General features: G+C 46.5%; 4 protein-coding genes across 4 annotated transcripts in view; all 4 read left to right on the forward strand.

Annotated features, from left to right (window-relative positions):
* Window positions 1-563: 563 nt before the first annotated feature.
* Window positions 564-2,173, forward strand: C922_04219 (glutamine amidotransferase; the record flags this gene model as incomplete). The annotated part of the gene is made up of 7 exons (XM_008819804.1): window positions 564-665; window positions 902-1,009; window positions 1,149-1,203; window positions 1,326-1,444; window positions 1,589-1,702; window positions 1,845-1,899; window positions 2,067-2,173. The coding sequence occupies 7 exons, from the start codon at window positions 564-566 to the stop codon at window positions 2,171-2,173; spliced, it is 660 nt and encodes a 219-aa protein (XP_008818026.1).
* A 939-nt stretch (window positions 2,174-3,112) lies between these two features.
* Window positions 3,113-3,592, forward strand: C922_04220 (hypothetical protein; the record flags this gene model as incomplete). Its single annotated transcript, XM_008819805.1, has 2 exons — window positions 3,113-3,155; window positions 3,360-3,592. 2 exons carry the CDS (start codon window positions 3,113-3,115, stop codon window positions 3,590-3,592), a joined length of 276 nt encoding a protein of 91 aa, XP_008818027.1.
* Window positions 3,593-4,650: 1,058 nt separating this feature from the next.
* On the forward strand, window positions 4,651-9,276 carry C922_04221 (hypothetical protein; the record flags this gene model as incomplete). Its single annotated transcript, XM_008819806.1, has 1 exon — window positions 4,651-9,276. One exon carries the CDS (start codon window positions 4,651-4,653, stop codon window positions 9,274-9,276), a length of 4,626 nt encoding a protein of 1,541 aa, XP_008818028.1.
* Window positions 9,277-10,741: 1,465 nt separating this feature from the next.
* The window catches only part of C922_04222 (hypothetical protein), a gene marked incomplete at both ends in the record, with an annotated part of 3,158 nt that continues 2,329 nt past the window's right edge, over window positions 10,742-11,570 (forward strand). The window contains 3 exons of the mRNA XM_008819807.1: window positions 10,742-10,820; window positions 10,996-11,499; window positions 11,555-11,568. Coding sequence (XP_008818029.1) covers window positions 10,742-10,820; window positions 10,996-11,499; window positions 11,555-11,568 — 597 coding nt within the window. The remainder of the gene's footprint in view (window positions 10,821-10,995; window positions 11,500-11,554; window positions 11,569-11,570) is intronic.

The following is an 11,570-nucleotide window of genomic DNA, read 5'->3' on the forward strand; positions in this document are numbered from 1 at the left end:
TTCCCCTTTTTGGGCTGAGTTAGATGCAAACTGAACTGAGTCGCGATTCCGCATTTTGGCACAGTCCACGTGTGCGCTCTGTGCAGATGAAGGCTCTGTAGATGAATAGAACCCGCCCTTTCGTTTCCTTTCCTGAGATTTTCAATCTGTGCAATTCCTACATAGCTATAGCTGAAGTAGGAGCCCCGTTTCGCCTTTTCCCCCCGATCACTGACGGAAGGCGGGGGATCTTCCCATACGGGGCACTAACTACCGAGGAAGCTAATTTGTAGCATTCCTTAACGTTGTTGCGAGTGAGATCAAAGGAGTGGATAGGTGCCGCAGTCATCCGAGCAATCATCCCAGCAGTCGTGTGAGCAATTGTGCATGCCACGAATACCCCCATGAGCAGGGCGAATGGACACCGGCAACCTCCACAGAACGAAGCCTTTAGTTTTCTCCCATTCTTGCTCATGTGGCAGGATGCACACTCTGCATGGGATAATTAAAACATACCTTGTTAAAAATAAATTCTCTCTTCCACTTGCACCCCTACTTGTGAGCCTTTCCTTTTTTTCCAAAAAATGACAGACATCACAATTGGGGTTCTGTCTCTCCAGGGGGACTTCCAGCCGCACATAAATCATTTCCATAAATTGGAACATCCACGGTTGAAAGTTATACAAGTACGGACTGATGAGCGTGTCTGCGTCTGTATATGCATGCCTGCGTCTATATGTGCGTGCTTCCGTGTGTATGGGGGCGTTGCACATATTGATAAGCACCCTCCCCCACAGATCTCTACCTACACACGTCGATGCACCATTTGGGTTCCTCTTAATAAGGGCACACATACGAAGGTAGAAGCAGCCGCTATCCATTGCACACATTCTCCTTTTCTCCTTTTTGCATCTTCTGCAAGGTTCGAAATAAAGAGGACCTCAGCACCTGTGACGGTCTGGTGATACCTGGCGGAGAGTCCACCACGTTGAGAAAGTGTTTCTCTTACGATAACGATACCTTATACAACGTAAGGATGGGAAACTTGCGCGGAATGTGCATATGGTTGATGGCCTTAAACGGTGTGTGTGCACCTTCGCGTTTAGGGAGTTCATCCCAGCCGGTTTTTTACAATTCGTGTCACCTTCTTTTTTCTCCGCATGTAACAGGCCTTAAAGGAATTCATTCACGTCAAGAAGAGACCTGTATGGGGGACCTGTGCGGGTAAGGGAGAGTAACAACGGAGCAAGTAGAGCGGCGATGTATCCATCAGCAGATACATATATACATAATGCATCACCACAAGGGTATAAGTTCGATCTGTGCGCCATTCCACACCCATTCAGGCTGCATCCTCCTCTCGAACAACGTGGAGAACAATGAGACGCAGAGCCAAGCATACGGGAAGAAATTCTCCCTGGGGGGACTGGACATCACCATAAGCCGCAACTACTACGGCTCCCAGGTGAAAGGAGAAAAAAAAAGAAGCAGCAAAGCAGCAAAGGAGAAAACAATCATATATGGTCGCCTATTCATTTCAGCCCGTCACCTACTTCACCACCTTAAAACTGCCCCCTTTCCCTGCTTCACACAATTTTTATATCCACAGAACGACAGCTTCATATGCTCGCTGAATGTACACTCAGAAAGCAGTGCCTTCAAGAAGAATTTGCGCGGAGCCTGCATACGAGCCCCGTATATACGGGAAATAAACTCGGACCAGGTAGTACACCTCTATTAAGGCCCTACGTGGGTTTATATACGGATGATCACACGTAAACATGGCTGTACATGCGCCTATGCTACTAGTCCCCCTTTTAACCTTCACGTTATTGCCACCACCTCCACCCCCTTCCTCTTTGCAGGTTCACACACTCGCGACATTTTCGCACGAAACCTTCGGCTCCAATATAATAGGAGGTAAAGAGCTACATAGCCACGCGAATATTCCAACGGAGGTGTTTTTTGTGCGACCTGGAAGCATATCGCGAGAATATGTTATTCGCTTGCGACGATATAATGCATGCTGACCGTCCACCTCACTGCTCCCCCTCCTCTTTTTTTTTCTCCTTTTATCCCCTTCTAAGCTGTCGAACAAAACAACTGCTTGGGGATGGTTTTCCACCCAGAGCTAATGCCGTACAATTCCTTTCATCAGTATTTTTACGAAAAGGTGAGAAATAGTAAAAAGTGAGGGCAAATAGGAGTCTATGTGTGGACAAGAGTAGGAACTTGGCTTGGGAACCACAAAGGGAAGTGCTTCCCCCCATATATGTATATATATCGTTGTGTGCATTTACAGACAATGCTTAGCCATCCGTTAAATTAACCGTTTAAGATGTGCGAATAGAAACGGGATCTTTACTGCACCTTTTTTTTTCTTTTCTGCGTTGAACTCAAATGATCAACAGGGTTCTGCAATGCTGCAGCGTTGTTGTTCCCCCACGCTTATCGAACGAGTGTGTGGTTAGGATGGCTTGGGAAAAATGCCCAAGTACGTGCCCACTCTGCTGCAGTTGGTGGGACCATTCAATGGACTTATCAATTTTTTGCGTTTACCACACGTTTCCAAATGATGAACACGCCGCTCCGCCTGCCCCCAGTGTTTTACAGCTAAGAGGACGACCCCCCTGTTGTTTTTTGCTTTCCTTTACATTTCCCTTTCGTGATGCTTACCTTTCTTTATACGATTCCATTTTATGCTTCATTCTTTTTTTCTTCGACAAAGTTGAACACCTCTCAACTGAAGCAACCGCATTTTTGCAAAAAGTTGCGAATGGAAATTTCTTATGTTACTAGCCAAAAGGAAAAAAAAAAAAAAAATATCTTTTTACCTACACTGTTCATATAAAAAAGAGCTTCTCTCCGTTTTTCCCCTCCCGGTTGGTGTAAAAAAAAAAGAAACTGGGCAAGGGCAAATTTGGGCACGCGTGAAAGGAAACTCTCAAGAAGGCGTTTCCAAGCAAACCGTCCCTATTCAGACGCGTCCTAGCGGGAACATCCAAACGGACACTTCGAAGTGGAAAATTGCGCATTTTTTGCTAACCTATCAGATGCCACGCCTACGTGTAACCGCACATTCGTGACGTAACACACGTATCAGTTCGTGTTGATCGCTACGAGTGGCGGAAAAATGACGCTTAAAAGGCTAAACAGGCGCAGCAATGTACAGTACGGTACTTTGCTATACAATAGTGTACTGTACACTGCTGCGCATTTACTATGGCGCCATTTTGGAATCACCATGCTGTTTCACCCTACCCTTGCTTTCTATACATGTACATTCTCTTCACTGTTAATATACTTTTTTCTTTTTTTTTTTTTTCCATCCAGTGCGATATTACGTTAAGAAATTCCCCTTTTACTCCACGAATGGGAAGATGAACGGCCAAACGTGAAAAATTTGAAAAATGTGAAAAATTTGAAAAATGTGAAAAATTTGAAAAATGTGAAAAATGTGAGAAACGCGAAAAATGTGAAAAATGTGAAAAATATGAACAATGTGAAGAACGCAAAAAATGTGCAAAATTCGAAAAATGTGAAAAAAACTAACCACCTCTGTTTTGCCTGTTTTTGCGTCGACGTGTTAAACGCGGCCGAACTGGATTTGTAACTGGGTTAATTCACCTGTGCTTTGCAAAAACGAAAACTTTACGATCACAAATATGCTCTTTAAAATTTGAACTATTGCGTACATGCCCCATCGCAAGGCATGCATATATACTCTTTTTAATTTTTAAGTTATCATTTCTGTGGCATGTTTCGTGTTGATGCGATGTACACATAAGTAGTACATGCTGACGTACGAAGATACATGAACCCGCTATGTGTCATCTTTGCAGAATTAACGAATAGCCGTACGTTTTAAAATACTCGCACGATTGCTTTTCCTACACACATGCTTATGCTGCGTGGGGGGGACGCTTATCTTTGCGCACGTTTCAGTTAATACGCTATCGGCAGCACGTTATCGCCGTCACGTTATCGCTAGCCCGTTTTAATTAACACGTGTACGCGCTGGCATATAGGCCTATTCTCATTTGCTTTCACATGCCCCCCTTTTTAACGGTGTAAAAACAAACAGAGGAGAAACTTGTCAATATAGCAGTTTTGTTCGCGCCAGGAATACCCACGTGTAGCGGTGAAGAGGGGTGTACTGCATAAAGATCTGGCTTCACATCTCTTAAAGTGTCAAGTTATATCCACGAAGGAGCGGCCATGCACCAAGTCTTTAATTTAGACTTCGAGTGCGAAGCTGTGGAGGGACAACCTTTTAAATCGAGGCTCCGCACGAGCAGTAGGAAATAGAGAAAAATCCCGCAGTCATTTTTTTAAATAGCGCCACTGATATTTGCAGGGGCCCATACTTCTCTGCACACATGGCGAAACCGCTGTAGAGGAGGCCTTAATGTTACTTCGAGTGGTTACATCTTGTCTGCACATGCTTCACCGAAGTTCACTTTTATACACGTCCGATGCACGATTGTCCTTTTGTGGCTGCCCCCCACACAAAGACGCCTGAGTACGCCCTTTTTATGCCCCCCAAACTGGATTCGCAAAAAAGGGGAATCTCTAAGAACCAGGAGAAGCAGAACCAAGCGCTGCACCAAAACCAACCGTTGCTTCCGTAAGAGAAGGTAAAGACAAATAAAGTGACCGTGACAAGATGAAATGAAAGAGAAAAAAACGAATTACAGAAGTGAGTCCATATTCTCCGCCAACAGGAACCCCTTTGAGGTACTGGAGACCATAGACGATGAAAAGGAAGCAAAGAGGAGTGCAAACTTTTTTAATAACAATAAAAATATTCTACTAAATTTGTTCGCCAATCCGAATAGTAATAACCATGTGGATAGCATTCTCTTGCAGAAAAGACGTCACCTTAACCGTGGCACGAATGCGAAGAAAAAAGAATGTAAGAAGATGGTGGACAAGAAGGAGGAGACAAGCAAATCGGAACCAAGCAAATCGGAACCAAGCAAGGGGGATGTTAAGACTGTAAGGAATCGCTCCGTCTGTGCGAACAAAAAATGGATTCAGAATTTCTGTTGGTTCTGTTCCCTTCACCTCTTGGATGAAGTTCTAGAAAAGGAAATATATAAAGAAAAAATACATCCACACGTTTACGATTTAATTTATGATGAGAATACCTACTTCGACACGAGCTCCGTGATGAGTGTGCCATACGAGTTTGCTCGTTTTATGCTGACTCAGCTGGACAGCAACATCCTACATGATATTAAGATCAATAATATTATTAAGGAGGAGAAGTACCTATTTAAAAAGTTTTGTAGAAAGTATAACTACAGGAAAAGATATAGGAAGGTTTGTAGTGGTCCCGGTTCAGGGAGGCCCCTCTCTAGCAATGGTGGCAACGGTAGGAGCCGTAGTAGCCGCAGTGGCGGCAGTTGTGGCAGCGGAGGCAGTGCCTACAGTGACTACAGTAGAGACAGTAGCCGGAGCAGTGGCAGCGTGAAGAGCGACCACAGCTTGGTTTACCGCAGCAGGATGATGAACACTCGTTACAGCAACTATTTGAACCTACGAAAGGAGCTCTTTAACAGTGATAGGGATGGTGGGAATGTCTTGGATGGCGTGAATCGCCTGAATTGCAGGAATCGCCTCGGGGGTAGCTCCCAGAATGTAGCCAAACTCTTCTACAACAGCAATGACTTGGATAACTGTGACAGCACGGGCCTCTTTTACTGCAGGAAGGAAGCACTGCCCGATGAGGTGAGCAGCAACAATAACTCTTGTGACACCCTCTCCTTCGACGGTGAAGGGAGGAGCAGGAGAGAGACAGAAAAACCTTCCCGATTGACAAACGTTTGGGAGGCGCTGAATGGTAAGGGTGGTGAACAGATCAGCCCTTCCCTCAGCAACAGCAGCAGTGTCCGAGTTGCGCTCAGTTACAGCCAGGGCAGGCACAGAAAGAAGCTGAGCGAGTCGAACGCGTCGTCCCAAAGCGTTTGGAAGAGTCTAATGGGACGAAGTGGAAGAAGTAATGGAAGCGATCGGAATGGCCGCAGCGGTACCGACTTCAGTGTAGGACGGATCGCGACGGGGGAGAGGAAGGAGAAGAAGAAGGAAAGATTAGTGAGTACGAGAGAGCTGCGCAGGCGCCGTTTCGCCAGGAGGGGCGTGCGTAATAATGTGGACGTGAAGGGTGACTCCCTGTTCGAGCGTTTATTGAAGAGAAGCAACTCGTTCAGTATACATCGCCTGGAACACGGGGGAGAGGCTACCGGGGGAGATATCCCCCCTGAGGAGGAGCGGAAGGATCGCTTCAGCAGCCGAAGCCATAGGATCTACAACAAATACAAGCACAACCTGAACTACATAAAACAGTTCTACTACATAGACGAAACGAAGAAGAAGCCTTTCCCGCTGTGTCTGTACAATATTATCAAATCGTACGGGACGATTAAGCAGTGCTCGCGGTGCTATTGCTTCTTTAACTGCATCAGTTGCCATTGCCTGGAGTGTAAGAGGAAGTCAAACCTGTCGTTGAAGAATCCCCACTACATTATATTTCAACACGGATTAACAGCTAGTGTGCACGATTTTCAAAATATAGTGAATCCGCTCTTGACGAAGCACCCCCATTTGTTCATATACATAACGTACAGCAATCAAAGCCATACCTTCGAAGGGGTGGATGTCGGCACGGAGAGAATATGCACCGAACTCAATTGCCTCTTTAAAATCATTAATGACAAGATCAACGTGTCTATGATTGGACACTCCCTCGGAGGAATTCTAAACAGATCTGTTCTCATAAATCTCTACAGAAAGAAGGTATTTAAAAATAAGAAACTGATTAATTTTATTACTTTTGCATGTCCTCATATTGGCGTCCACGAGAATATGGCCATCATCAAACTTTTTTCGAGTTACCTCGGAGCCCACACCATTGATGACCTAAACAATAAGACTCCCTTGTTGCTAAAGATCGCTAGTGTAGAGAGTATTAACATTTTGAAAAAATTCGAAAATATCATTTTTTATGGCAATGCTCAATCGGATTGGCTAGTCGGCATCCGCACGTCTCTCATTTTACCCTACACTCTTTTTAACGAGGAGCTTCTTATGTTTATCATAGAGCAATCGAGAAACGTGCCGGAGATTCCCATCAACATTTTCTCCGTGGTCCATCTCTACATGAGGAAGAAGAAACTCCTCTTCTTTTACTTCTATCAAGATTTGAACAACCCCAATTATCTGATGAACAGGCGCAAGTATCAGAACCGGTTCCTGGACCAGATGCTGCAGACAATTATTTCCTCGCGCAAGTTGCTCTCCTGCTCGGGGAGGAAGAAAATGAACGCTCTTATGAACTACGGCGGGGGATCGATTGCCAAGGACGACGGGAAAAAGGGGAAGGTGAAGAGGAAGAACAAGTCTCCCTGTGGGGGGAGCGCCGTTGAAGGCAATGTATGTGAGGAGGGCAAACTTGCCGGTAATGTACGTGGGGATAGCCCCTTTGGCGGAAACGTATATGGGGGCGACGCCAGCTCGTCCCAGTCCCGGGACGGGTACTCTAAGAGAGAAGACAGCCGCGCGTGCGAGGAGGAAACTTGCTGCAATGCCCCTGTGCAGATGAACAGAAGGGGGGGTTCCATCCACACGGACGCCGAAGCACCCGTGCTGCGCAGCACCATGGACAAGCCATACATGTCAGACGAAGTAAACGTGCAGAGGCTTCCCATTCATTTTAGGAAGAACATCAGTACAGTAGAGACGAACCAGAGAGCACTTAGGGACATGTACCACTCCTGCGATAAGTTATCCCCGATGAATGTTCTCACAATCGGCACGAATGAAGGTCGTCCCCCCCAGAAGGATAAGAAGGGATCCCTTTTTAAGTCGCACACCTATGAGGACATCCACGTGGAGAGGACTAAGAGGAGGGAAGCCACGTCCGAGATGGTGAACAGGGAAAAGGGGAAAGCAGGTCCAGACGCCAATGCAAACAGGAACGTGGACGTGAACTTAATTACCAACACCCAGTGCACAGTCAACAAGACAAACAAAATGAGCTACTATGATAAGTATCTGTGCATTCCAGATAACTACAAACTTGTGAGAAACTCCATCGTCAAGCAGAGTCTCCGGGGCATGTACAGCGATGAGAAGATTAAGAGCTTTCAGAGTTGCTATGTGGAGCGGTCATCTCCAGAGGGTGGAACCGCCCTGCAAAGGAATCGTCACACGATCGATCGCTCCAAGAGCAGTGGCCCCGAGAAGGGAAGCTCCATCCCCTTCGAAGAACCCCCCCACAGTGCAAACCAAAGTGACACCCAGGAGAGCAGCAACAAGAAGAAGTTTGGTGACTACAAGAACTTTGAGAAAATTTTCTTCGATTGTCTCAAAAGGAAGATTATAAATGACATAAAAACGTTGGACCATAATTTGAAGAGGAAAAAGAAAAAAACAGACGTGGCTCCGACTAAAAGCTTTTCCTTGCAGAACACGATAAACACACTGAAGAACTATTCCCTGTTCTACTTGAAGAATGGCACTGAGAGGGGCGCTGTTCAGGGGAGTACTCTACAGATGAATACTCTTGAGAGGAGCGGCTTGGATGGGCGTGGCCTGCAGAGCAACCGTCGAAACTACCAGCCCATCTCCGAGACCCCCCTTAGCATCGTGCCCGATCACAGCAGCTCCCTTGCGGAGGCCCCAGAGCCGGTGCACAATGTGAAGAGCGAATCCTGCTTTGGAGAAACCAAAAAGAAATCAAATGCGCCATACTCCAATCAATCAAACAAGAAAAAGGAAAAAAACATGCTCCAGCTGTGCGAAGCTAAGGGTGAAGGATATGATTACATAAGTGAGTTTTTTTACACGACGTCTGAGGATAATGAGGAAGACGACGCGAACGATGAGTCGTCTGGTGATGAGAAGTCACCTGAGCAGTCACATGAGTACGTGCAGCAGGAGGAGTGCAGCGAGAATCCCAAGAACAGCATCTCCACTGCCATTGGGGCGAAGAAGAAGTGGAAAGGAACGACGCTGCTAAAAGGAATTACAAAAGACGACAAGAAGAAATACAAGCAGATCCTTTTTCATATCTACACCATTTCGAGTGAAGAGCTCATTGAAAAGTTCTGTAAAAATCCCGAACTCCTCTACTATGAGGTTTTGTTTTACTGTCTAAACCAGCTGCCCATCCAGCGCTACTCGATTTCGCTCCCCTTGTATTCCAATGCGCACGTGCAGATCATCGCACATCCACGCGTCTGTTCGGAGGAGTCCGCCGCGGTGAAGCACTTCATGGAGCATTTGATTCTCTGACCAGTCCTTTTTTTGTCCGCGGGGGTGTGTGTCCACTGGGCGGGGTGCAGCTCTCAGCGCCAACAGAAGTGCCAACAGAAGTGGTAACCGAAGTGGCAACACTGAGGTCCGGTGTACCCCCTTCATAGCTATCCGGTGTGCAGTTTTGTTGTCCAGCACACACCCTTTTCTGTATCCCCTCCGAGGACGCAGAACCCTCCACTTTGATAATCGCGTCTTTTTTTCTTTTTCATAATCTTTTTGAACGTCGCACTTGTGTGGCGAAAATTTTGAACCCCCCCTTGATAGTTGCGTTTTTGTCACCCCCTCATCACCTTTTCGTCACATTTCTGTCACCTTATTGTCACCCTCTTCCTCCCTTGTTACTCTTTTTAATTTTGGTGCCCTCTGTAGTGCACGCACTGATGCATATACCGACGACGCTGTCACGGACGAATCGACACACGTCGGCCGAGCATGCGTTAAAGTCTCCACGAGGTGAGCACGGCACACGGCACCATGTAATGTTTGCACTTCACTGTGTTGTACTGTTTCATATTGTCATATGACGTCTGCTCACCTGCAAGCAAGAACGATGGGTTAGACGCATGCCGCTGCTGTGTCCCCCACGCGTAACTTCGTAGCCGTGTACATTTGTCGTTTTGCCTGTTGTTTATCTGTCCCCCCGTTTTAAATGACTTAGCGTTTGTGTTTGTGTTTGTGTTTGACTGTTTGTGTGATTTCCTTTTTGCGATTTCCATTTTGTGTTTTTTTTCTTTTTCTTTTTTCTTTTTTTTTGCCACGTTAACATTAGCCCATTTCACCCTTTCCCCCTCGTTTTTCTGACACGTCTGCCTCCCCGCAAGCTATTTTAAGGTTTGACCATTTCTGCCTACGCACTTTTGGCCCACGCGTTCTGTTCTGTTTCTACACGGTTTGCACAAGGCACTTTTAATTCTCTGATTTGAGAGGTTTGCTCGCTGGTGTATGCGCGCCCAAAGGTGCCCCCTTCAAGTTTACCCTCCCCAGGCTCCTTCTGCATCATGCAGCCGTACCATCGTGGGGAAAAAAATTGCGCAGGCCGTCTTCGGTGAGTGGACACACGTTACAGATAAGTGTAAGAATATACATATGAACCTGTGTAAACGGATACATATGCTCTTATGCGTGTGTGCGCCCAATGCACTCCGCTGCACCGCGCGGACAATCTTGGCATTTTTTTTGAAAGAAGGAAAACAAATTGGCAACACCGCGCGCATACAGATTTTTACCTCCCCAGAATGTTTCTAATTCTTTCGTCTGTATAAATATTACGGAAAGGAAAAAAAAAAAAAAATAGCAATTCTTCTGTCCTGTACCTGTACATGCGTGTGTAAAGATATCGCCGTTTTTGCAGATGTGTCACAGTGAACCAGAAGAAAAAAAAAAAAAGAAAAACGGAGACAAGAAGATGTTTTCTACCTTAAAATAACACAACAGTGCAATCATGTCTCGTAAAAGGGTTTTTCTTTTGTGCATTTTTCTGGCCATTTCTGCAGTTGTTGACGAAGCCGCGTCGTTCAGGAGTAAGCAAAAAAAAATAAAAAGAAAAAAAAGATAAGCAGAGAGGGACGGAATAGGGGAATGACACGTAGCCGTGATACACACATGTGCCATTGCGGGGGTCCTATGTAGCTGTCCAGGGCGTTCCACCCCCCAAAGCAGAAAAAATAAATAAAAAAAATCAATTCCCCCTTTCAGATCCAGACGTAGCAAGGAATGTCTCCTTCCTGGAATTCACAGCAGATGGTGACGCTGAAGAAGGACAGGCGGGGGATCAGTCGCAGGGGCAGCCAAGTGAACCCATTGTTAACACCCAGCCGTTGCAGGAAATTGTAAATGAAGCCCCTAACCCTTCCGACGAGTCAACTGGTGGAAGCGCTGAGAAAGGAACTGACCACGGCCAGGTGGAGCCAACACAGCGGGGAGGCGAGGAGGAGAAACCCCACGGAGGGGAACACGACAAAGGGAGCACCGTAAGCAACGTAAGCGACGGAAACGACGCAAGGGACGGAAGCAATACAAGCCTCGCAAGTATCGGAAGCGACGGAAGCAACACAAGCCTCGCAAGTATCGGAAGCGACGGAAACGACGGAAACGACGCAAGGGACGGAAGCAACACAAGCCTCGCAAGTATCGGAAGCGACGGAAGCAATGCAAGCCACGGAAGTAACGTAAGCGACGGAAGCAACACAAGCCTCGCAAGTATCGGAAGCGACGGAAGCAATGCAAGCCACGGAAGCAACACAAGCCTCGCAAGTATCGGAAGCGACGGA

The sequence above is a fragment of the Plasmodium inui genome, assembly GCF_000524495.1.
Source record: "Plasmodium inui San Antonio 1 unplaced genomic scaffold supercont1.20, whole genome shotgun sequence".
Taxonomy (NCBI): domain Eukaryota; phylum Apicomplexa; class Aconoidasida; order Haemosporida; family Plasmodiidae; genus Plasmodium; species Plasmodium inui.